At 46.6% G+C, this 25,081-nt stretch overlaps 1 protein-coding gene across 2 annotated transcripts; it reads right to left on the reverse strand.

The window, feature by feature from the left end:
* Positions 1–836: 836 nt before the first annotated feature.
* LOC309336854 (E3 ubiquitin-protein ligase TRIM7-like) lies at positions 837–23,409 on the reverse strand. 2 transcript variants are annotated; one of them, XM_081853290.1, is made up of 7 exons: positions 22,529–23,409; positions 15,509–15,604; positions 13,702–13,932; positions 7,307–7,329; positions 6,733–6,845; positions 5,133–5,168; positions 837–3,034 (listed from the first exon to the last, which is right to left on the reverse strand). In XM_081853290.1, the coding sequence occupies exons 1-7, from the start codon at positions 23,093–23,095 to the stop codon at positions 2,520–2,522; spliced, it is 1,581 nt and encodes a 526-aa protein (XP_081709416.1). In that variant the 5' UTR covers positions 23,096–23,409; the 3' UTR covers positions 837–2,519. The 2 variants fall into 2 exon arrangements, with proteins under 2 accessions (XP_081709416.1, XP_081709415.1); XM_081853289.1 differs by having other exon boundaries at positions 6,733–6,848; positions 22,529–23,404.
* Between the last annotated feature and the right edge of the window lie 1,672 nt (positions 23,410–25,081).

A 25,081-nucleotide genomic window follows, 5' to 3' on the forward strand; every position in this document is an offset into this window, starting at 1 on the left:
CGTAAACTTGTTCCAAATGTCAATGCTCAGTTCCCATCACCCTTAACATATTTCAGTTTCCAAGATTCTTGGGGGGCAAATGTACTTTATGTTGTGGGCGCAGCCTTAGTTCCCATGTATTGTAACTAAGACATCTACAGAGAGATTTCTCCACTTGGGGAACTTCCTACCTCTGGAGTAGTTGGATGTGAAAAGGAGCAATGAAGGAACTTAGCATACCAAAGCACTGTGTATTTCCACTCAGACCAGTTTGTGCCCAATGCTTTCTAATGTAGGCCATATTTTACTTAGAAGCTGTCCTCGCATCCTAATAGGCTTCCCCTAGCCTGAAAGGTAGCATTTGTTTGTTCATTTGTTTGAAAATGTTTTTAATGTTGCATTTTGAAATTGATGCAACCTGCTCTGAAACCTTATGGTGAAGGTCAGGGTAATAAATCAATTAAATAAATTAAAAAGCAATAATGCGTAGCCAAATAGGGGCGGGAAGGGGCAGCTCCCCCCCCCCAACAAAAATCAATAAAAATATATAGCTAATGGAGGTTCTGCCCCCCGCTAACAAAAAGCCTGCCTGCCCCTAACAAAAATTCTTGCTATGCCCATGATGCGTACAAGATTGAATATCAGCCTTTGAGCAACAATCTGTCTTCTTCTGAGGAAGAAGGCATGAAAGCAGAACCATATGGGTGGGAAATGGCTAATGGTTGACTGTAATGATACCAAATGCATTGATGTCAGTTATTTAAAAGATGTAATTTTAAAAAGATTATTTCATCCTCCCCCCCCCCCCAGTCAAGGGAAGTTTCCTTCAGAGAAAAGATCAATACACACTTATGGTGTCTCTGTACTAACCAATTTATTTACAAATGTACAAATTGAGCAAGGAGGATTACAGAGGCACAGAAGCAAGTACACAGGAGAGCAGTTCTAGGTTCACAGCTGCATCAGGGCCATACAACCCCGCTCCCCCCAAAATAAGCTCAACCTCATAGCAAATCTGTCAGTCAAACTGTCTTTCAAGTCTCCTTGCCCTTGCTCAAGCTAAACAAACTAGTTCCATCCTGCAAATAGATGGAATTTGTAGGCACATTCCAAGGTCATATTTAGATAATGAGCAACTTAAGCACCCATTGAACGCTTCCAACAATGGCTAAGCCTAGCCAGAGAGCTTGAATGTATGAAGGCAAAGACAGAAAGAGAGAGGGAGGGATTGGGCCATATCCACAGGTACTGTTTGCAAAGGCCTTTCAACAATCATCAAGTTTCAAAACGCTCGTCATCATGTGGTCAAGCTCCGTGCTGCAGAATTTTAAAAAGTAGGTATAGAAAACCAAATGATGTATGTATGATGCAAACCATTTGAGTCTTCCCAGATGAGACAATGCATATCTCAAGAAATGGTTTTCAAGGTCATGCTAGGTCAATGGTCTGCCTCCAACAAAGAATTCTGGGGGTTCTAGTTTGGTGAGGGCATCGATGAGTCTCTGGTAGGGACCCTACACATCCCTCGCAGTGAAGGAGGAATGACTTGGGTCAGTTTAAGTCTGTGCAGTGACTCACAGTCAAACTTTGCTTCCCAAATGCCTCTGGCTCCTGAATGCCAAAAATCTGGACGTAAATGCTCCAGTTTTTGAACATTTTTCGGAACCTGAATGTCCAACGCGACTTTCGATTGAGTGCAAGAAACTCTTGCAACCAATCGGAAGCCACACCTCAGTTGCCGAACGTTTCAGAAGTCGAACAGTCTTCCGTAACGGATTACGTTCGACAACCGAGGTTTGACTGTATGTTGATAGTCAAACCGATCTATTGTCAAAGAAATGACAAAACCTGACACAAAGTCATAGTGTAAAATTTGAATCCAAAACATTAATGTTTCCACGTAATGTCAGGGAGAGAAACAGGAGGATGTTTTGCCCATTGTAGCCAATACAGTACTCATTCTGCATTAATTAATGGTGATTAAAAGGGTTGTTTGTTAAACCACTCCGGAAACTGTCGCTCTGTGAGGGGAATTAACGTCTCCTAAAGCGCCTTTAACAGAGTACAGCTCCCAGAATGCTTTGGGGGGAAGCCATGACAGTTTAAAGAGAAGAGTTTTGGATTTGATATCCCGCTTTATCCCTACCCTAAGGAGTCTCCAAGCGGCTAACATTCTCCTTTCCCTTCCTCCCCCACAACAAACACTCTGTGAGGTGAGTGGGGCTGAGAGACTTCAGAGAAGTGTGACTAGCCCAAGGTCACCCAGCAGCTGCATGTGGAGGAGCGGGGAAGCGAACCCGGTTCACCAGATTACGAGTCCACCGCTCTTAACCACTACACTACACTGGCTCTCTGAAGGCATTTCCCACCCCCAAAGCAGTTTTCCTGCAGCCATCACAAGGTTATGTGACTACCAGGCCCTCCTCGGTGGTGGCCCCCAGGGACGGACGCCTTGGCATCGAAAGCAAGCGGGCTATGGTTTTCATTGCGCGCAAATAATGTGGCTGCCCACCCTCTTGGAACGAAGCACCCTGCTGCTCTCAGGAGCAAAGTTTAATGTAGGTGACAGTGGAGCAAACGGAGAAGAGGGGGAACACCCTCTCCGTAAAGGCGACGTTGAAGGTGAAAATGTGCTGCATGTTGTCAGCGTTGTAGAAGGACACCTCTTCCCCTTCGTAGTCCAAGTAAACCCTCACTTTGTGGAGCCTCTCGGGCATGAAAATCGGGGTGCGCTTGGGGACGGTGACTGCCCAGTACCGCCCTCCCGTTTGCTGCAATGCCCAGATACCCTCTTCAGGGCTAAACTGGGTCAAGCCTTTCCTGCGCACCGACTCCTTGGCCACCCCAAAGGCCCAGCCGTCAGCAGACCCCACCTCCACCTCCCAGTAATGCCTCCCCGACTTGAAACCCTCAGTGGACAGGACGCGGGAGTTGGTGTCGAAGCGCTTGGGGTTGTCAGGTAGATCTTGCTTTCGGCAGCCCATCCTCACGCCCTTGAGGTCCGCCGAGAGGATGAGGAGGTGGTTGGCCGTCTCTGGGTCCAGGAGCAGCTCCTCTAGGAGGCAGGATAAGAGCGATATGTCAACCCCCCGCAGGAACAACAGAGAAAATTAACAGGAAGGGCATATACTGGCCTCGGCCAAGTATACCGGAAGGAGCATCTCCACCCCCATCATTCAGCCTGAACACTGAGGTCCAGTGCCGAGGGCCTTCTGGCGGTTCCCTCCCTGAGAGAAGCCAAGTTACAGGGAACCAGGCAGAGGGCCTTCTTGGTGGTGGCGCCCGCCCTGTGGAACGCCCTCCCATCAGATGTCAAGGAAATAAGCAGCTATCCTATTTTTAAAAGACATCTGAAGGCAGTCCTGTTTAGGGAAGTTTTTAATATTTTAATATTTAATGCTGTACTGTTTTTAACACTCGATTGGGAGTTGCCCTGAGTGGCTGGGGAAACTCAGCCAGATGGGCGGGGTATAAATATTATTATTATTATTATTATTATTATTATTATTATTATTATTATTACTACTACTATTATTATTATTATTTGAAGTTCTCACTGGCCACCAGGAGTATCATGTATATAGTTTTCACTCAGGTCCACATCAGTTACTTTAGGTGGGAAACCCTGGGTTGTTGTTGCTACAATGTTGACAGCCGGCTGCCTATAAAAGCAGGCCGGCTGAGCTGTTTGCTGTGCAGTTCTGTTCCTTTTTTAAAAAATCTTTTTTTAATTTTAAAATAATTCAGCATTAATACACACATATTGCGAATATACAAGCATACAAACATACATTTCATACAATCCTTAAAATATTCAAACATACCTACATTCTGTTCCAGCTTACAAATAAAGAGCTGCTTTGGAGAAATCGCTGCATCGTCTGCTATGTCTACCCACTATTTAACAATTATTATCCGGGCAAACATTAATTATACAAAGGAGGTTGAAAGATATAGGCAGTGCTTTCTTCTGCGGGGACGCAGGGGTAAATTTTGTGAATTTCTGTACTTTTGTCCATTAACTGTATTTATTTTTCCCAGTTTGAGCTATAAAATGGTGGGGTTTTTTGAGTCAAAATGAGAGTACCCCTAAACATTTTTTAAAGGAAAAAAATGGCACTGGATAAAGGAGAGGAATTCCTTCAGGAACTTCCCCCTGGTTGCTATCTGCCTACCAGTTCTCAGGCATAGGGGATTAAGGAGGCAGAGGAAATATTTAGAGATTTTAGAAGAGCCAAGATGCTTTTGGATTGCTCTCCTGTACTATTTTAGGCATGTGGTCTATATATTTATGTATGTTTATCTTATGCAATTATCAACATTTATTCTATATTTGAGACCTTAGAATTCCTATGACAGGTTTCACAATTTGGACATCCAATGCCCTTTTGAAATGTGTTGGAGTCTTTTTTGTTTTTATTTTAATTATGTATTTTGTGCTTGTATCTTGTGATTTTATCTTGTGAACTGCCCTGAGACCTGCGGGTATAGGGCAGTAGACAAATTTAAATAATAATGTTTTAAATAGGTTGTGCTGGGATGAAACACAGAGAGACATGAGATAAGTAAATTAGGATCACAGCATACATTGAATGCACATTCAACGTACGTTTAAACCACAGGACTCTCCCTCCCTAAAAATTCAGAGAACTTAAGAGCGCTGAGAATTATAGCTCGGGGTGTGTGTGTGTGTAAACTGCACTTCCCATGATTCTTTGGGTAAAGCCACACAATTTAAATAGGAGTTGAATGTGCTTTAAATGTATGGTGTGGGCATTTCTGTCCTAGGTTCTTCATACAGCTCAAGCATTCTCACTTTGCTCCTCCCTTAATTAGGCTGGGAAACCAACCGCTATATTACGTAATCCCTGACAGGTGGCCATTCAGCTTCTGATAGTGTGTCCACCACTTTCCCAATACACTTCTGCCCAAAGCCAATGCAGCAACCATGAGCTTTTGAGCCATGACTGTATTCAGTGACATTACTGAAAACAGAGAATACAGGAGACTGGCAGAGTTTTTATTACATGCCTTGAAAAACAACCCTTGAAACTCATTTCTGGATATACGTATTAACACACACAACGTCTGCTTTGAACATTCAGGTGTATGATCTGGTTCTTCAGAAAATCTAGCTAATTACCAGCACTTACCTTTCTCACCTTTCCCCAATTCATCCCGTAGGTGATCTGAAAGAAGAGGAAGCCCATTAATGAAAATCAGGGCTAACTAGGAACAGCAGAAAGAGATTCTGTCCAAACACCATATACATACATATTATACTATACAGTACCCACTATTTTTCATTGGGTGCACAGGTTTTTTTGCAGTGTGTGTGTGTGTGTGTGTAATTTAACTTCTCTTGTAATTACAATCAGCTCCCTGGATATGCATATACACTGGTACCTCCGGTTGCGAACGGGATCCGTTCCAGAGGCTCGTTCGCAACATGAGCAGAACGCAACCTGCGTCTGTGCGTACGCGGGTAGCGATTCACCGCTTCTGCGCATGCACATGACGTCATTTTGCGCGTCTGCGCATGTGCGAGCAGCGAAAGCCGGAAGTAACCCTTTCCGGTACTTCCGGGTCGCCGCAGGATGCAACCTGCAAACGCGCAACCTGAAGCAAACGTAACATGAGGTATGACTGTACGCAAACACACACACACACACACACAGAGACCCATACAAGAGAATGGAAACTGTTAGTAACCTCTGTGTCATAAACAAATACCAGTCTTTCCCAAGCCGGCGCCTTCCAGTGGCTGATGGGAGTTGTAGTCCAAATTATCTGGAGGGCATCAGCTTGATGAAGGCTGGCACAGACCAACTTGTTCCATGTTCTAGATCTGCTGGTTACAGCTCTCTGCATCAGCTGATTGTCGGGGCTTGCAAAATCACATGCACAGGGCTTCGTAGGTGCTGCTGAACAGGTTACCTGCAACCTCTCCGCCCCCAACCCTGCTGTCTCTTTACCTGCCCCATACCTAATGCCAGGTGTAGGGCAGGTAGGCGTGGCTAGGCCAAAACGACCTCACTGGCCAAATGATGGGACCAGGAAGCCCAATTTAAGACCAGAGGCCACAGGTTCTCCACCCCTGTAGTACAGCATTCTGATTCCAGCAGTGACCACCCAGAGTCCTCTGGGAAGGCTGCAAGCAGGGCATGGAGGCAGCTGCTCCCCCCCCCCGTTATTGCCCCCTCCCTCTGAATATGGAGGCTGCTCCTTACGGCCACCATGATTAATAGCCTTTGGTAGAGGCAGCAAATCCCACCCCTGTCCGGTGCAAAAGAAGAATACACAGCAGGCACCCCACAAACTGCTGGCTACCAGGAGAATTTGTCTAAACCCTTTCGGAAAATCCAGCTAGCACAGAGGCCATCACTGCACTACAACAATGCATCCCATTAGTCCAGGGGTAGTCAACCTTTTTATACCTACCGCCCACTAATGCATCTTTCTTGGTGGTAAAATTTCCTTACCGCCCACCAGTGCTCAATGGAAGGAGGATTCAGCTTGTGCCGCAGAACCCCGAAACGCCCACTAGTGGGCGGTATGGACCAGGCTGACAACCCCTGCGCTAGTCAATTAAGAAAGCAGTTCTTTCAGGCTGTCTTCTGTAAAATCAATAATGCAAATTGTTATCGAGACTGCTCTGTGCTGGGCCATGGCATGCCACAAGCCAACGCTTCCGCTTTCAGATGCTAAAATACCGAGAATGGATTTGAACAGAGTGGTGTTGCTTCTCTTTACCTTTGAATTTCTTTAGCACTCCCTTGAGGACCACAGTCTTCAGAGAGAAATTGCAGGTGTGGCCCTTCATGTCAGAAGAAACGGGAACCGGCTTTTGACATTTAAGGTCATCGCTCCTGACAGGTTGCGAAAATTAGAAGAGTTACTGAACTGAGAGTTACGACAGACAAAAGAGCAAAGCTTTGCCTCCCAGTTTGAGAGGGTTTTGTTTTGTTTTTTTACATATGAGGCTTCAAGGATTGAACTTCACCCCGGTGGCTTCGCTGCTGCACAAATAAACAAGAAAATAACTCTTCCTTCTCCCTAGCCCTCCCCACACTCCCTATTTCTGTCTGAGAGCTGCCAGTCTGGCTGCCTATGTAGGTGATGGAAAGCTGAGATTGGGAGGGTGGGATCGTATTCACACTCAAACTGGTTATAAGGAGCCTGGGATTTGTAATGACCCGAGAGAGTCATCTGGGCTGCAGCCTGCAGAATATGGCTCTGAGACTCTGCTTCCCTGAATGGCTGGCACTGACCTTTCAGTTGGTTCATGAACACAGAACAAAGAGGGGGTGAAATTGCAGCTCCGTACCTGATCAGGGCACTTGTCACATCCTGGAAGAGAAAGAAGAAGAGGAGGAGTTTGGATTTGATATCCCGCTTTGTCACTACCCAAAGGAGTCTCCAAGCGGTTAACATTCTCCTTTCCCTTCCTCCCCCACAACAAACACTCTGTGAGGTGAGTGGGGCTGAGAGACTTCAGAGAAGTGTGACTAGCCCACGGTCACCCAGCAGCTGCATGTGGAGGAGCGGAGACGCGAACCCGGTTCACCAGATTACGAGTCCACCACTCTTAACCACTACACCACACGGGAAACAGGAGAGGGGAGGGAAAGAGGGTTGGGGGAAGAGCAGTCATCTAACACGTTGCATTTCGTTCCATTTTTGAATCAGAACCGTCGAGTTGGAAGGGACCCAGAGGGCCAGCTAGTCCAACCCCCTGCAATTGCTTCCCCTTTATTCACATAAATTCCAGAGGCAATGGGTGGAATTCACCTAACCAGTCGCGTCAGCAGAACCCTACACAATTTCTGCTCTCGCAAGAGAAGAAGAAGAAGAGTTGAATTTGAGATCCCGCTTTGTCACTACCCGAAGGAGTCTCCAAGCGGCTAACATTCTCCTCTCCCTTCCTCCCCCACAACAAACACTCTGAGAGGTGAGTGGGGCTGAGAGACTTCAGGGAAGTGTGGCTGGCCCAAGGTCACCCAGCAGCTGCATGTGGAGGAGCAGGGAAGCGAACCCGGTTCCCCAGATTACAAGTCCACCGCTCTTAACTACTACACCACACTGGCTCTGAGGGCTTCCCCCATCTTCTCACCCCACCCAGCAATCAACTTGAGCGGGGGGGTGGGTGGGCAGCGGCGTTAGGGCGGGTATCGGTAGCAGGTCAGCAGTAACCCTGAATTTAACCCTTTCAAAGAAACAGCAGCTTGGGCCTAGTGAGCCCAGCAATTCTTCCCCGTAGATCTTGCCCCGATGGGGCAGTAGCGGGGATGGAAGGTCCTTGCCTTCCCACAGCTCTCTAAGCCTCCTCCTCCTCCCCATGGTCTTTCCCAAGCAACCCGAGACTCCGACGCCTTGTCTGTCTTTGCTCCACCCTCTTCATACCTCTTTGGGCTCTGGGAGACCAGGGGAAAGGGCAGCTGGTTACAGCAGGAGGGGGAGACTCCCTGGCACCCTCAGCAGCCTCTTGGTCCCCTTCCTCTCCAGCCTCCGCCTCTCTCTCTGGGCTGCTCTCTGCCACAGCCTCTTCCTGCTCACTAAATCCTGGTGTTTTTCCCCCAGTAATTTTTTCCAAATATTTTAAACACAATACAGCTTAACAATATTATTCTCCTTTCAATCTATATCTTATCCGAATTAACTTCCCTCCACCCCTCTTCTGGCTTCTCTACATTGCTCTTCAGCGTGATTGCTATATATACCGTATTTTTCGCCCTATAAGGCGCACTGGCCCATAGGACGCACCTCATTTGGGGGGGGGGAATGAATAAAAAAAAATATTCCCCCCCCCCAGTCGCGGGGCTGGGGCGGGGGAAGCCCAAGCCTGAGCACCCCCCGACCCCAGCCCACAGAACAGGCTGCCGCCTCAAGCCTTGCGCGCCCAGCGGGACCTCCCGCCGGTCGCGCAAGGTTTGCGGACAGCAGCCCGAAGCACGGGGAGTGCTCTGCAGCCCGCCCCTTGCTTCGGGCTGCTAGCTGCCACCCCAAGCCTCACGCGCCCGGCCGGACCTCCCGCCGGGCACGCGAGGCTTGCAGACACCTGCCCGAAGCACGGGGCGTCCTCCGGAGGGCGCCCCGTGCTTCGGGCTGCAGGCTGCCGTCCACAAGCCTTGCGAGCCCGCGGGAATGCCCACCGGGCGTGCAAGGCTTGCGGATAGCTTCCTGAAGCGTGGAGAGCGAGAGGGGTCGGTGCGCACCGATGCCTCTCGCTCTCCAGGCTTCAGCGAAAGCCTGCATTCGCCCCATAGGACGCACACACATTTCCCCTTCATTTTTGGAGGGGGAAAAGTGCGTCCTATAGGGCAAAAAATGCGGTACATTCTATAAATGTCTATAATTCCTTAATAATTCTTTGTATTCTGCTTTAGACATACATTCCTTATTATATTACAGCATTACATCTTGTGGTCTAACCAAATGTTTACAATAAATGTTATGAGTTTTATTTCAGTCCTGTGAGTGTCTTTATTTATGTACAGTTTTCTCTAAGTATACCGTAAATTTGGACCATTCTTTTTGGAAGTTCTCATCATCCTGCTGTCAGATTCTTCCAGTTAGCCTTGGTTAAGTACTTAATTCATTCCAGAGGTCCGTTCTTAACCTGAAACTGTTCTTAACCTGAGGTACCACTTTAGCTAATGAGGCCTCCCGCTGCTGCTGCGCGCGATTTCTGTTCTCATCCTGAAGCAAAGTTATTAACCTGAGGTAATATTTCTGGGTTAGCGGAGTCTGTAACCTGAAGCGTATGTAACCTGAAGCGTATGTAACCTGAGGTACCACTGTACTTTCTGTTGCCATTCTTCAATTGTTGGAATATCCTTGCTCGCTAAACCCTGTTACCTCTTTAGCTTCCGACACCACCTCCTCCTGCTCCCGATCTGCTCCCTCTGGCCACTCATCGTCGTCCCACCACCAATCCCCGGGCTCTGAGCCTTCTTCCCCTGGGGGTTCCCATGAGGGTCCCCCAGCTGCTGCCTCCCACCACTCCTCAGCATCCAGCCAGTCCTTGACACCCTGGAACAGCATGCAGGGGGAAGAGAGGAGGAGTGTGTAGAACCAAACGCTGAATATTTGTTCCTTAAGGCCTGTAAAGGCCATTTGGTAGTCAAGATAACCCAGAGACTAATTAGTATTTGATGCAAGAATGAGCTCACTATGTTTATCCGTTTGCTTTGATCTATGCTAATTGGCCTGCTTTGATGCCACACTTATCTCTGTTCTCTTGGCATCCTTGGCTATTGGCCTAGGAAGAGGAGACAGAGTTCGATGCCTGCCACCTGTGGACCGAGGGGAGATTCTGGCCAAACTGACGTATGGCATTTTTGTCAGTTTCCATTTCTTTGTACAGAAAGTATTGATCTGATATGCAGATATTTTTCCTATTCTGATTAGTTCTGATTATAAGTTCTTTTAAGTGTAAGTTTTATTGTTTTTCGCTGCAACTGGATTTTTATGGGCAGTGCCAATCCTGATTGTACTGGATTTGTGACCATTTATGCTCATTTGCCTTCAGTAGAAAGTAAAGCTCTGCTAGATGAAGTACAATCGCCTCTGGTCTGTTTTTTGGAAACTCTGCTACATGTTTAAGATTTTTCCTGCTCCCCCTTCATGGGCGACAGTATTCTGTACAGGTAATGCATAAAATGTTTGCCTGGGAGTCGAGAGTCATGACAGACACTTGCTGTTTCTGTGTTTGCCCCAGCAGCGTAACTTCTGCAAACGCCAACCAGGGTGTGTGGGGTGAGCTGTGTGGTGGAGCTGCGGCCTGCTCAAAGCACTGGATCCCAGCATTGGAGAGGGGCATCCGTCTGGCACTTCTGGCATCTTTCTTTGGTATCCCTGCATCAAACCACTTGCACAGGTGTTATGTATTCAGTGGTCTGTGTTTGCCTGAGCTTGAGTCTGGACCAGGCATCCCCAACCTTCGGCCCTCCATATGTTTTGGACTACAATTCCCATCATCCCTGACCACTGGTCCTGCTAGCTAGGGATCATGGGAGTTGTAGGCCAAAACATCTGGAGCGCCACAGGTTAGGGGTGCCTGGTCTGGACTAAGGATTCTGAACCCCTGCATTCTGATTCGATACATGATATCCAATCACAGTACGTATCAGGGTTTGGGTCTATGCCATTGGCCCTCAAACTCTGAGTCATGATTCGCAGCTTGGAAGTTTAGATAGCCAATCACGTTGGGAGTGGGAGTGGCCCAGGCCTTCAGAAATGTATATAGGAAGTAGCTTTGCCCCTGTTGTCCAGTTCTGTTAGTTCAACAAAGGTTCTTGCTGTTATCACTGTGTCTTGCCTCATGGGAACCCACCTACACTTCAACAGGCACCTCCTTTGGGCCTGTGGATCAGGGCAAGGGTCATTCCATCTGGCAAACCTAAGCGCTTGTCCTGACGGAAGGAGTGCCTTAGTGTAGGACATTCTGGTTTTCTAGTTGCCACTCCATCCTGCTGCATCTACTGCCATATAGATGCAGGAGTCACAAATGCTTTTTAAAAGGGTTCTTCTGCTGCAGTTCCCAACAGCTGACTTCTGTGTATAGCACCAGCTGTCTGGAGAAAGGCTGGAAGCCCGCAGAGCATAGCTGTCAACTTACAGATTTGAAAATAAGGGACCAGCAGCCAAAATAAGGGACTTTAGTCAACCAGCTCCCGAGCCAAAGGCAGAAAGCCCAGCCAGCCCAGCAGCCAAACGAAGCCTCAAGTGGTGGTTCCCACAGAGCAGCAAAGGCAAAGGGGGTGCAGCAAGGAAAACAAGGAAAACCACCGTCACCTCTCCGCTGGGAAGCACTGAGCAAAGGTGAGTTCCCAGGCAACGCGGCTGACTTGATAGGCACCAGGCATGCAAGCTCCACCCCCGAGTCGATCTTAGACTCCTTATTGGGTGAGCAACGCAGCCAAGCAACACAATTGGAGCCTCCCTCCTCCCTGGCCGGCAGGAAGGGAGGGAGAGGAGCTGCTTCCTTTGAAACCCGGGAAATTGAAGGGACATCATCAATAAGGGACAGCAGCCGGACATAGCGCTGGGATAAGGGAGTTTCCCGCCAAATAAGGGACGGTTGACAGCTATGCCACAGGGAGGGTGTTCAAGTGTTTAGTCCACAGCCACAACACCGCCACCAATGCTCATACCAGAATTGTCCACCATTTGTGGAGTGGTGGTTCGGATTTGATAGGTAGAAGACAGGATGCAGTAGCAGAAGAGAAACAGCAACTCTATTGGAAAAGGGGTGGGATGCTGGCAAAAATTAGAGAAAAGACAAAAATGCTTTTTGACTGTATATGTTTAAAATGTTGAAAGTTAATAAAAGAGCGTGTGTCTGTGTGTGTAGTGGTCTTTCTCATGATCGCAATAATGTCCTTAGTACAGTATGCTATGTATAGAAAGAGACCACAGCCCAGATTTCTGGGCTACAGCCATCTTCAGCAAGGAATTCTGCAGCCTTTAAATAGGTCAAAGAAACTGCTTGGCATGGGAACATTAGGTGCAGCATGAGAACGGTGGCAAACAGAAAAATCAAGGCTTAAAAATCAACACCACAGAGCACAGCTTTTCTGCAAAGCAATTTTCAAGTGATGGGGGTGAGGGGGAGTATTTTTCTCCAACAATACAGAAATCAGAAAAGATTGTTTCTGAATCAAAAGAAACTCAGTCCTGTTTTAATTCCATTTGTTGCAGATGTCAGGGCGACTGACATTCTTCCTAACTCCCTGGCTCCTCTGCTTTTGACAGCTGCTCAATCCGCAGATGTTAGCAAGTAATAATGCTTCACTTTGTGCTGTAAAAAGCTTCGCTTGCAACTCTCAGCACCCTTAATGAAGAGTTGTTAGGAGATCCTTGCCTCCATGACCTACAATCTCCAGAATCAATCCTTCTTCCCAGGGAACTCTGGGAATTGTAGTCTGTGAGGGGAATAGCAGTCTCCTAACGACTCTTAGCACCCATAACAGACTATAGCTCCCAGAATTCTTTGGGGGGAAGCTATGACTGTTTGAGATGTGGGTGGCGCTGTGGTGTAAACCACTGAGCCTTGGGCTTGCTGATCGGAAGGTCGGCGGTTTGAATGCACCCAATGGGGGTGAGTGCCCATTATTTGGTCCCTGCTCCTGCCAACCTAGCATTTCGAAAGCACACCAGTGCAAGTAGATAAATAGGTACCGCTGCGGCGAGAAGGTAAATGGCGTTTCCATGCGCTGCTCTGGGTTCGCCAGAAGCGGCTTAGTCATGCTGGCCACATGACCCGGAAAAACTGTCTGCGGACAAACATCGGCTCCCTCGGCCAGTAAAGCGAGATGAGCGCCACAACCCCAGAGTCGTTTGCGACTGGACTTTACTCTCAGGGAACCTTTACCTTTATACGACTGTTTGAAGTGGCATCATGGTGCTTTAAAAGTATGGCATGAATGTGGCCTAGGAGACCACCCTAAATGTCAATATTCTGGTCAAATCCAGCACTGCCAAGGCAAGGATAACATGACTTTTACTTTCCTTGAGGAAAGCACATTCCTGAGGCGAGGTTTCTAAGTACTTGATCAAGAAAGTACAACAGGTCCTGCAAGTTCTGCAAGTGTGTACACATCCAGACATCTATCGTGGTGCAGTGTGTCAGATAATTTATAGGTGACGCTGGTGATAATAGGCTTGGCTTTGCACAAAGGTTCTGGGATGCATGCGTATTTGGGGGGGGGGGAGTCTTACCTTGAGGAAATCAAGCACTGGCTCTTGGATTTTGTCTTCCAGGTCAGCAATGAGTTTGTTGAGGAGAGAAATCTCCTTGGAGAGCTCGGTGATGTTCTCGTTTTGCCTCTTGGTGATGCCCTTCTCCATCTTGTCCAGCTGACCCAGAAGAAGCTGCTCTTGTTCATGCAGAAACTGGCGCATCCCTTCAAATTCAGAGAGGACCTTCTGTCTCTCAGTCTCTATAGTTTTCTTAAAGAAACAAAACCAAGATTGCCAGTTAGCAGAAGGGCTGACACCACCAAACAGTCTCAAAACACAACTTTGGCCAACTAATGTCAGAATGGTGTCAATAAAAGGGCCCTTCAGAATGGTGGTTTTGAGGTTTTTGGTTTGGCCACTTGCCTCTTATAGATTCTAACCTCATCTACACAGGATCACAGGTTTGTAAGGGACCCTGGGTGTCGTCCAGACTGACCCCCTAAAACCTGTAACCTTACCATTACTCTGCCTTTAAAAAGAGCCTCTCCTTAAATTACAAGTGAAGGCATCTACTGTCGTGTTTTGGGATGACAGCCAGACCTACACTTTCCAATACATGCTGCCATCACTTTCCTTATTGCAAAAAGCATTATGGGATGTGGGCTAGTTGCTTACAAGCTCCAAATCCACTTTAATCATGTAACCTGAATTTGCCGGTATGTGATTTGAATCCTGCCCCCCAAAAGGGAAGCATCCAGGAAGCATCTTTTCGCTTCCACAAAGGCTGTAGATGGAGAGTAATGATAAATAAGTACAAACAATAGATGGCAGCAGAGGATAAGGAACAGAGTTATAATTTGCAAACATTACAAGGGACACTCCTAACCTTTCACCTAGTTTGTCATCTGCACTATAAATTTGTGCTCTGAGTCTGTTATGAGTTGAAACTGCTTTAAGCAGCCACGTAACCAAGGTGTCTGCCCATGAAGTCAATTGGCACACAGAACAGAGGTCTTTGGCTGTGAACCTGTTGCTGTGGAACTTATCCAGATACCCCTTGTATTCTACTGTCATGTAACCCAAGTGAGAGCTGGACCATAAAGAAGGCTGATCGCCAAAGAATTGATGCTTTTGAATTCTGGTGCTGGAGGAGACCCATGGACTGCAAGAAGATCAAACCTCTCCATTCTGAAGGAAATCAGCCCTGAGTGCTCACTGGAAGGACAGATCCTGAAGCTGAGGCTCCAGTACTTTGGCCACCTCATGAGAAGAGAAGATTCCCTGGAAAAGACCCTGATGTTGGGAAAGATGGAGGGCACAAGGAGAAGGGGACGACAGAGGACGAGATGGTTGGACAGTGTTCTTGAAGCTACCAGCATGAGTTTGACCAAATTGCGGGAGGCAGTGGAAGACAGGAGTGCCTGGCGTGCTCTGGCCCATGGGGTCACGAAGAGTCGGACACGACTAAACGACTAAACAACAACAACTCAGAAGCAATGTTAAAGCACATTTATATTCTCTCTTCTGAGTGAGGATGTAGCCAAAGACCTCTGTTCTCTGTGTAGCAATGCTTGACTGCAGGATTTCAAATTCAAAATTTTCAAATTCAAATTCTTGTCATGCTCTACGCCTTCAAGAGGATCTAGATGGGCAGACATGTGCAGTGCATGATAATGCTTATCTCTGCTTTACCAGCTCCACACTTCATCACAATATTAAGCTGTTATGAAAGGCAAAAGAGCAGGGGCCCCCCATTCAACCCTTTTCAGCTCTGTTATATTATACCCCCTCATCTGAGTCCATGCTGTACCCATTTGCCAGCTTGTAAGTAACAACTGATACCCACCAAAAGGTCTTGGCTTTTCTTGTCGTCCTGTGTTTTGAATTCCAGAAGCTCCTGTCTCTCTTTCTTCAAGAAATCCAAACGGGTCTGAATTTGTTCCTAAGATCCAAAAAACATAATTATTTTATTTTATTTTTTTAAAAAAGCCTGCATTTTTCGTGTACTTTGGGATCTGTTCTGCAGGAGAAAGTCCAATCCATACCTGGAGCCGCCAAACATAACTGATAACAGAAAGATGAAGCAAAAGGCAGCCCTGTTTAGGGAAGTTTTTAATATTTAATGCTGTATTGTTTTTAACACTTGATTGGCTGGGGAAACCCAGCCAGATGGGAGGGGTATAAATAATAAATTACTATTATTATTATTATTATTATTATTATTATTATTATTATTATTATTATGTCAGTTGGTCCCATCACATATTTTTTGCTGCATCAGGCTGCAGTTCACCATCGGTATAAAAACGGCACACGTTTTGCATGCAAAATATTATAAGTTTAACATCCAGCTGGTTGGGGTGGGAAAGACCTGCTCTCTGAGAAAGGCTCTGGCTATATATATATATGGCCATAAAAACAGTACCAACTGTTATGTTGTGGGTGAACATATCAGACACAGCGATTCTTCAAAGCAGCTCTTTATTTGTAAGCTGGAACAGAACTGAACAGCAAACAGTTCAGCCGGCCTGCTTTTATAGGCAGCCGGCTGTCAACATTGTAGCAACAACAACCCAGGGTTTCCCGCCTAAAGTAACTGACGTGGACCTGAGTGAAAACTACATAGACGATACTCCTTTGGCCAGGGTGAGAACATAATACATGACACCAACCTAGATGGACCAATGGTCTGTCTCAGTTTAAGGCAGGGTCCAATGCTACTAATGAGAAGGAGTTGCATTAAGTGAGAATCCAGGCACAGAAATCTTGGTGGGACAGTGATGCAGAAGGCTCAACCTCCGGAATTGCTTCTTCTCGAGCAACCACGGCATTCTGTTTATTTACTGCATTTTAATCCCAGCTTTCTTCCAGGGGGCTCAAGCTGCTCTGAAATAATTCCACCCACCTTATCCTTATAAAACAGCACTGTGAAATAGAATAGGCCGAGAGATTGTGACAAGTCACCCATTTGGGGTCCATGGTGAGTGATGAATTGAACCAGGATCTCTCCAGTCTGATAAAAGTGGGAAATCCTATTGGCAAGAGGAACGCCAGGTGATGCAGAATTCATTGGACCCCACCCCCAGGACCACGCCATCCCTGACAGCAACTTGTATATTTGCAGAGATTTGAGTAGGTATGGGTGTGTGTGCTCCAATACTTTGGCCAAGGCTCAATACTTTGGCCACCTCATGAGAAGAGAAGACTCCCTGGAAAAGAACCTGATGTTGGGAAAGATGGAGGGCACAAGGAGAAGGGGACGACAGAGGACGAGATGGTTGGACAGTGTTCTCGAAGCTACCAACATCAGTTTGACCAAACTGGGAGTCAGTGGAAGACAGGAGTACCTGGCGTGCTCTGGTCCAGGGGGTCACGAAGAGTCGGACATGTCTAAACGACTAAACAACAACAAGTGTGTGTGTGTGCGCGCGCGCGCGCACGCGCGCGCGCACACACACACAGGGCCAGATTTAGGTTTGATGAGACACTAAGCTACTGAAGGTAATGGGGCCCTTTATATGCCCACCAAATTGCCACCGTTTTTTGTGTTGAATATATGCTATCTGGTAATTGATGGACCTAATAGGTATCTAAAGCCATTTGCCATGTTGCCATGCAACCAGTCCGTGCAGAATGTAGGCACCCCATATCTAGAAATGAGCAATCCAGTGATATTTTAGGGAGCAGGCTAGCAGGCAGGGCCCATGACTTACATAATAGGAGACAACACAACCCTGTTGATGTATGTAGGTTTTATTTTATTGGTTTTTTTATCTTATATTTTGGAAATGTAAATCCAGTGGTGTTTTTTTCTTTAATTTTTTTGGGTGGCCCCCAAGAGAGTGGGGCCCTAAGCTATAGCTTGTTTAGCTTATATGTCAATCCAGCAGTGTGTGTGAGAGAGAGTGTGTGTGTGGAGTTGCCCATTAGGGTTGCCAGGTGTTTCAAGCCAACGATCCTGCCTCCAACTCAGAAGCTGAAAGCAGAGAAAGGCGATGCTTTTGCCTTGCTATTCCACCTGGCAGCACCACATGACAAGGATTTATTACACCTCCAATGTTTAATTTCTAAAATTAGATGCTTCTGGACTCAAATATTGGCTCAAAGCTGCAGTCTCAGACTTGGAGGAAGGGGAAACAATTCTCACGTAGGCCACTGTCACAATGATGATTGACAAGGGAGATGCAGTCCACAGTTGGCTCTGTGTTATTTCACATGCTTAATGCTGATGGATACCGAACACAGGTTATGAGTTTCAAACCTAGTGATCCCTGACTTGGATGAAGTCCTGCTTACCGTTTTAATGCACTGACCTACAATAGACATCAAGGAGTATTAAAAGGAGGGTCATCTTCTCAATGTGCTCAGGCATGGAGAAATGATGACTAATGTGCAGCCATGTTGCTTCCAGACTGACTGCATTTTGCAGGAAATGTAGGTTTGCACAGTTAAAGCGGTCTGCCAGCCTTGTGCAACTAACCTACTTTTTTTAAAAAAAGACTTTTTGCTGTTAGGAAAGTGATGGGGAAATGCATTGAAAAAATGTGGGGTCAACCTGTACATGTACACCTGCACAAGCAAATCAAGATGAATTGTCATTGTTGGTACCAACTTTCCTGCAAATAAATCAGAACAAACGCTCAGTAAAGATCAGACCTAGTCTAACCTCTATGGAAGCCTCAATAAACAGGTCATTTAGAGGAGCCCTAAATGTCAATTTGCACTGCTATCTGCACATCCTGACAGATCCCTGTTCCTTAGTACCTCCCAGCTTGGCTCCCATTCAGAGCTGGGCCAGGAGGCTTAGCCTTGGTATGTCTGCATTGCCCGTGCTAAGTGACGGCCCATGTGGACAAGCTGCCTACATTCCTATTAGAAAGTGATACCTGGAACTAACCAGTGATTCATGCATGGAGCGGTAGCTGTTCTAGCTAAATTAACCTGAAGGCCTAAATATACATTGCCCAGGAGATCTGTGACTTGATCGCCCAATGTTTGTTTCTTCTTTACATTAATGCAATTAGCCAGGGGACTCCAAAAATGATCAGAGCAATGGCACAGTGGCGTCAGGACTGGCTGCGTTATTCCTGCTTCCACACAGTTTTTCAGCGGTGGCTGTGGAATGCCCTCCCCTAGTGAGCTGTGCCTGTCTCCTTTGTTAACTTTCAGGAGGAATTTGAAAACATTCCTGTTTTCCCAGGCATCTGGTGGTCCAGTATACCTGAAGGAGCGTCTCCACCTCCATCGTTCTGCCCGGACACTGAGGTCCAGCGCCAAGGGCCTTCTGGTGGTTCCCTCGCTGCAAGAAGTCAAGTTACAGGGAACCAAGCAGAGGTCCTTCTTGGTAGTGGCACCCGCCCTGTGGAATGCCCTCCCACCAGATGTCAAAGAGAAAAATAACTACCAAACTTTTAGAAGAGATCTAAAGGCAGCCCTGTTTAGGGAAGCTTTTAATGTTTAATAGGTTATTGTATTTTAGTGTTTTGTTGGAAGCCGCCCAGAGTGGCTGGGGGGACCCAGCCAGATGGGCGGGGTATAAATAATAATAATAGTAATTATTATTATTATTATTATTATTATTATTATTAAAGAATACTGTTCCTGGCAACCCCAAGGTTATTGGACAGAAGAAAGTTTTTTACTGTGACTGCTTGTTGGGGTTTTTTAAATTTAAATTGTTTTTGGAATGTTTTAATCTGTTTTGGAATGTTTTCCTTTGTTTTCCTTTTCTTTCTGTCTTATTTTTTCTTTTTTAAAATTTTAGTTTGACAAAGTAATAATCATACATAAATAGGAATAAAAATATGCACCCCACCACTGGGACCATTCCATTGTAACTATCCAACCTCCCAAAATTTCAACACCTCTTGTGATGGTTTGACCCCTTTCCATTTTAGAAGTACAAATTCTACAAACACATTCCATATCTCCTCAAACTCGTTTCTCCTGCATGTTCCCCATCTTACCTTAATGGCACATAATGTATCGTTAACAGCTATATCCCACAGCTCTTTATACAATTTTTCCATTTTATTTTCTGCTTGCCCCTTCCACTTCCTAGCTATAATAATTCGTGCAGCTGTCAATAATGGGTTTGGTGTTTTTTTAATGTGTATCTGCTTGCCACCCTTGGGGAGGAAAGATAGGAAATAAATCCAATTCAAAAAAACAAATCACTGATCTATTCTTTGTTTATTACATTTATGTCCAACCTTCCTTCAAACAAAACTTAAAGTGGCATAGCTTTATTTTGTTTCATTTAGGTCTCACTTTCTTCCGAAAAGCTCATATTGGCATGTGGTTTTACACAAAAACACACACACCTTTCAGGTTGCAACAGTAATTTGGCAACAACAGACAGAGTGCTGCTGCTCTCAGTTCCTGCATGTGGGCTTCCCATAGGCAGAGGGAAAATTCTGGTTGAACTGAATGCAGAACAGAATGAACCACCAGAGTTCTTCTCATGTTGTTTTAAACTCACAACAACCATGTAAGGTAGGTAAGACTGAATGGTGGCTGTCCCAAGGTCACCCAGTAAACCCCGTGGCCGAGCGGGCATTCGAACCCACAACTCACCAGCCCTATCCCAACACCTGACTTTAACCTAGGGATGGGGAACCTGGTGCCATTGGACTACAACTCCCATCCTCCATGACCACTGGCCATGCTGTCTGGGGCTGATGGGAGTTGTAGCCCATCCCTGCTCTAAGCACCAGATCACATTAACCCTGGGGTTCCCCTGTAAGTTCCCACGACAGAACAACGTAGCTTCAACAAGATTGCTACGTTATGTGCAGTCAGACCATAGCCCCGATTTGAATCACTGCCCTTCGCTGAAACTGCTTTCAAACACCCTTGGGTACCTATGTAAATTGGGAACCCTTCCCGGCAGCTGTATTAAAAATAAAAATAAAAAAGAGACCCAGCTGCAGATTCCCACAAAATAATAATAATAATAATAATAATAATAATAATAATAATAATAATAATATATTTATACCCCGCCCATCTGGCTGAGTCTCCCCAGCCACTCTGGGCAGCTCCCAATCAAGTGTTAAAAACAATACAGCATTAAATATTAAAAACTTCCCTAAACAGATGTCTTTTGAAGATAGGATAGCTGCTTATTTCCTTCACATCTGAAGGGAGAGTGTTCCACAGGGTGGGCACCACTACCGAGAAGGCCCTCTGTCTGGTTCCCTGTAACCTCACTTCTCACAATGAGGGAACCGCCAGAAGGCCCTCAGTGCTGGACCTCAGCGTCTGGGCAGAATGATGGGGGTGGAGACGCTCCTTCAGGTATACTGGACCGAGGCCGTCTAGGGCTTTAAAGGTCAGCACCAACCCTTTGAATTGTGCTCGGAAACGTACTGGGAGCCAATGCAGATCTCTCAGGACTGGTGTTATGTGGTCCCCAGTGCAAAGACCACTTGTGTAAAGGGAAGTTGGTGGAGGACCCGTAGCTCAAGCACAGAACGACTTGCCCCCAAATCTTCCAGGGCCAATGGACCAGCCTTTCTAAGCCTGCAGCCATCCCTCCTTCATCAGCTGGAAATTCTATTTTAAGTAGCTATTGGCACTGCACAGCCGAAGAGCAAGCTGGGCTCCTGCTCTCCAGTGAAACAGTGTCAGCCTGTGACCTTATTCCCACTTTGGGAACTCTCCCTCCCAGAAATAGATCGGGAATTTGGTTACTTGCTTAACCTTTTCCTGCCTGACAAGGACAAGCAGCACAGGTGCAACTTACCCCTGCCCCCTCATGAAAAATTCAAGCTGCAATCTATGCACCCTTACCTGGGAATCCCATTGAGCTCAATGGGGCTTACTATTGAGCAGAGATATCTAGGCAGGCACTGCTATGCGTGGCTATTCTAAGAAGCCACATCCAGACTAGGGATGGGCACACCTGTCCATTTTTCTCTCAGCTTCTCATTTTTTTCTATTCTCAAGGCCTGCCCGCCACAATTCCACATCAGTTTGTGCATTTTTGTAAATAAAAACCATGTCCTTGTAAAAACTCAGCATTTCAGTGCAAATTTCCCCCCACCGACACAACATTTCTGCAAAGCAATTTCTCTTCTACAATGCATTCCTGTATAGTATTTTCACTTGTATGCACACTTGACTCTAGTACGTGCATATCTGTACACATTACGTGACTGGAGAACTGCGCTGCAAAATTTGGAGACATGCAAATTTGGGAAGATTGCTGTGTCTGAGTTGCGTACTGCTTTGGAAAGTGCAAATTAGGTTTGCTCATAAATGCAAATGGAATCAAATTCTCTATGTTCATCCTTGAAACCTGCAGCTTTCAGCTTTTGAGATCAGTTTCTCTCCTGTGCCTTTAACCAAAGTCCGACATGGAGCTTTTTACAATTTAAATAATATTTGTATCCCGCCCTTCCAGGGGCATCAGGGGAGAGAGAGAGAATACTGCCTGGGTCCTATCTAGCCATATGGTAATGGGGGCAGGAGGGGGGGAATATTTTTTGGTTGGAGGGCCAGATCATAAACTCCTGGACCCCTTGTGGGCCAAATCTGACAGGTGGGTGGGCTCTTATGTGATGATGACAACATCCTGAGGGGGCTCAGAGTGACAGGCGCCAATGCCTCCTGCTCTCGTTCTAGGCCTCCTGGAAAAGCGAAAACCAAAGGCAGTTGAACCTTGAGATTCAAGGGTCTGTCATCCCTTCCCCTCTGCTCTCCTCCACTCCCCTTCCACAAATTCTGGAGAGAACTTTCCTCTCAGCTTTAAGAGTTGTCTTCTTAGCAGCAAACAATGTCCGTCTAAAGGCCTGTGAGCAATCCAGCTAGGGGCCACTCCCACCACACCTGCGCAGAACTACCAGCGCACCAGATCTCTTACCTTGTATTCCTGGGCGGCCTCCTCTATGGGCACCACGGTGTGCGGCCTGTGGTCCCGAGACCGGTCGCACACCACGCAGATGGTCTTCTGGTCGTCCTTGCAGTAGAGCTTGAGGGCCTCCTTGTGCTTCTCGCAGAGCCCGTCCTCCTCCAGGCCCTTGCCGCCATGCATGATGAACTGGCTGATGATCTCCGACATGTTGGCCAACTGTCTGTTGGGCCTGAAGCTCTTCTCCTTGAAAACCTCCCTGCACTGAGGGCAGGGGAAATTGCTCTCCAGGCTCTTCCAGCTCTTGGCGATGCAGGAGCGGCAGAAGTTGTGGCCGCACTCGATGGAGACGGGGTCCTTGAAGTACTCCAGGCAGACCGAGCAAGTGGCTTCATCCTGAAGGTTACCTGGCAGGAAGACGGCAGCCATGGCTCCTTCCTGGCCGGCTGGAGTGCCGTCGCCTCTTCCTCCTCCTCCACCGTCTTCTTCTCCTTTAACTGCATACAGGGAACGAATGCTTGGCACGAAACACAAGGCGGGCCTTCCCGAGCCAGAAACCAGCTGGTGCCCCGAGGTCATCTCAGGAGTTTCTGGTTTCTTAAATTGGCAACAAGTCAAGACCTGGAAGCGAACTGTTTAGGCCTGTTCAGAGTTTCAAGAGGAGAGAGAAAAGGAGCAGCAGAAGGCCTCGTTTGGGCTTCCCGTGCCCACGTGACGGGTGGCATTTCGTTTGCCTCAGCAGGGTTGGGGATAATGATTCATTTCTAACATTAGAACTGAGGAGGCTCCACCGTGCCAGAATAGTCATTCCTTTGCATCTGGACACTGTCCCCAAAAGTCTCAGCTGTATAAGGGGGTGTTATTGGGTTGTTGTTTTTGTTTTTAATTGCAACTATTTTGTATTTTTATATTGTGATTTTATCTTGTGAACAGCCCTGGGATCTGCGGGTATAGGACAGTATACAAATTTAATAAATCATCATCAGAAGCCTGGTTCTAAATAGCTATGTGGGAAAGGCATCCTGTAGAAACTCAGATAGGTAGCTGTATTGGTCTGCCGAAGTCAAAACAAAATTAAAAAATTCCTTCCAGTAGCACCTTAGAAACCAACTAAGTTAGTTATTGGGTACAAGCGTTCGTGTGCATGCACACTTCTTCAGATACACTGGAACAAAAGTCACCAGACCCTCATATATAGTGAGAGGGTGGGGAGGGGTATTACTCAGAAGGGTGGTGGGAATGGGTGATTGGCTGATAGGTGTGGTAAACCTGCTGACGACTGTTAACACTGCAATGGTCTTACAGGAAAAAGCAAGGGGTGAGATGGCTAAAAATAGCTTTATCATGTATAATGAGATAAGAATCCAGTGTCTCTATTCAGACCAGGTCTCCCCATGGTTTTAAGTTTGGTAATAAGTTGCAATTCAGCAACTTCTTTTTCCTATAAGACCAATTGCAGTCGTTAACAGTTGTCAACAGGTTTACCACACCTATCAGCCACACCTATCAGCCAGATGGCTGGACAGTGTTCTCAAAGCTATAAACATGAGTCTGACCAAACTGCGGGAGGCAGTGGAAGACAGAAGTGCCTGGCATGCTCTGGTCCATGGGGTCATGAAGAGTCGGACACGACTAAACGACTAAACAACAACATCAGCCAATCACCCATTCCCACCACCCTTCTGAGTAAGACCCCTCCCCATCCTCTCACTATATATAAGGGTCTGGTGACTTCTGTTTAAGTGTATCTGAAGAAGTGTGCATGCACACGAAAGCTCGTACCAATAACTAACTTAGTTGGTCTCTAAGGTGCTACTGGAAGGATTTTTTTTATTTTGTAGAAACTCAGGTGCACAGCTTCTATTACTGCTCCCCATGTTTCAGGGGTGGTTTTTGGTAATTGTAAACTGAGTTCAGTATTATAACTTTGTGATGCCTTAGAGCAGGCTTGCCCAAATTTGGACCTTCAGCTGTTTTTGGACTACAATTCCCATGATTCTGGATCACTGGTTCTGCTAACTTGGGATGACAGGACTTGTAATCCAAAAACAGCTGGAGACCCAAGTTTGGGAAAGCCTGCCTAGAGGTAGGGAGCACTGGAGGGTGGTGTCTGAAAATTGGATACGTTCATTCAGAGAGCATAGAATCACCACAATCGTAATCTCATGGCATCTTGTTTTTTTCAATAGCGATTCAATGAGTAATGACTAGCACTCTGCACTGACTGGAAATGAGAGCGGAGGCAAGACTAGCAAGAAAGAATTGCAGTGGTCTAAAGAAAGGGTTACTAGGAATGTGTCAGGATCTACAGTAATCTGGGTGCAGCTGCCCCAGGTGATAAAACTACTGAGCTGCAGGCAGTGGTTTTTCCAGTGAATAGCCCTTCTCATCTGGCACTTCTCTGACTCTGCCCATCCAAGTTCATTACTGGCTCTTCCTGGGCATAAAGGAGTACAAAATGTTAGCATTTCACTCCTCCGTTGCTGGATGTGCGATTGTTACATCACATTTCTGTTTACTTTCTAGGATTGGAAGGTGTGAGAATGGAAGTCAGTCTTATCTCTC

Source organism: Podarcis erhardii, assembly GCF_964252035.2.
Source record: "Podarcis erhardii genome assembly, chromosome: 2".
Classification (NCBI taxonomy): Eukaryota; Metazoa; Chordata; class Lepidosauria; order Squamata; family Lacertidae; genus Podarcis; species Podarcis erhardii.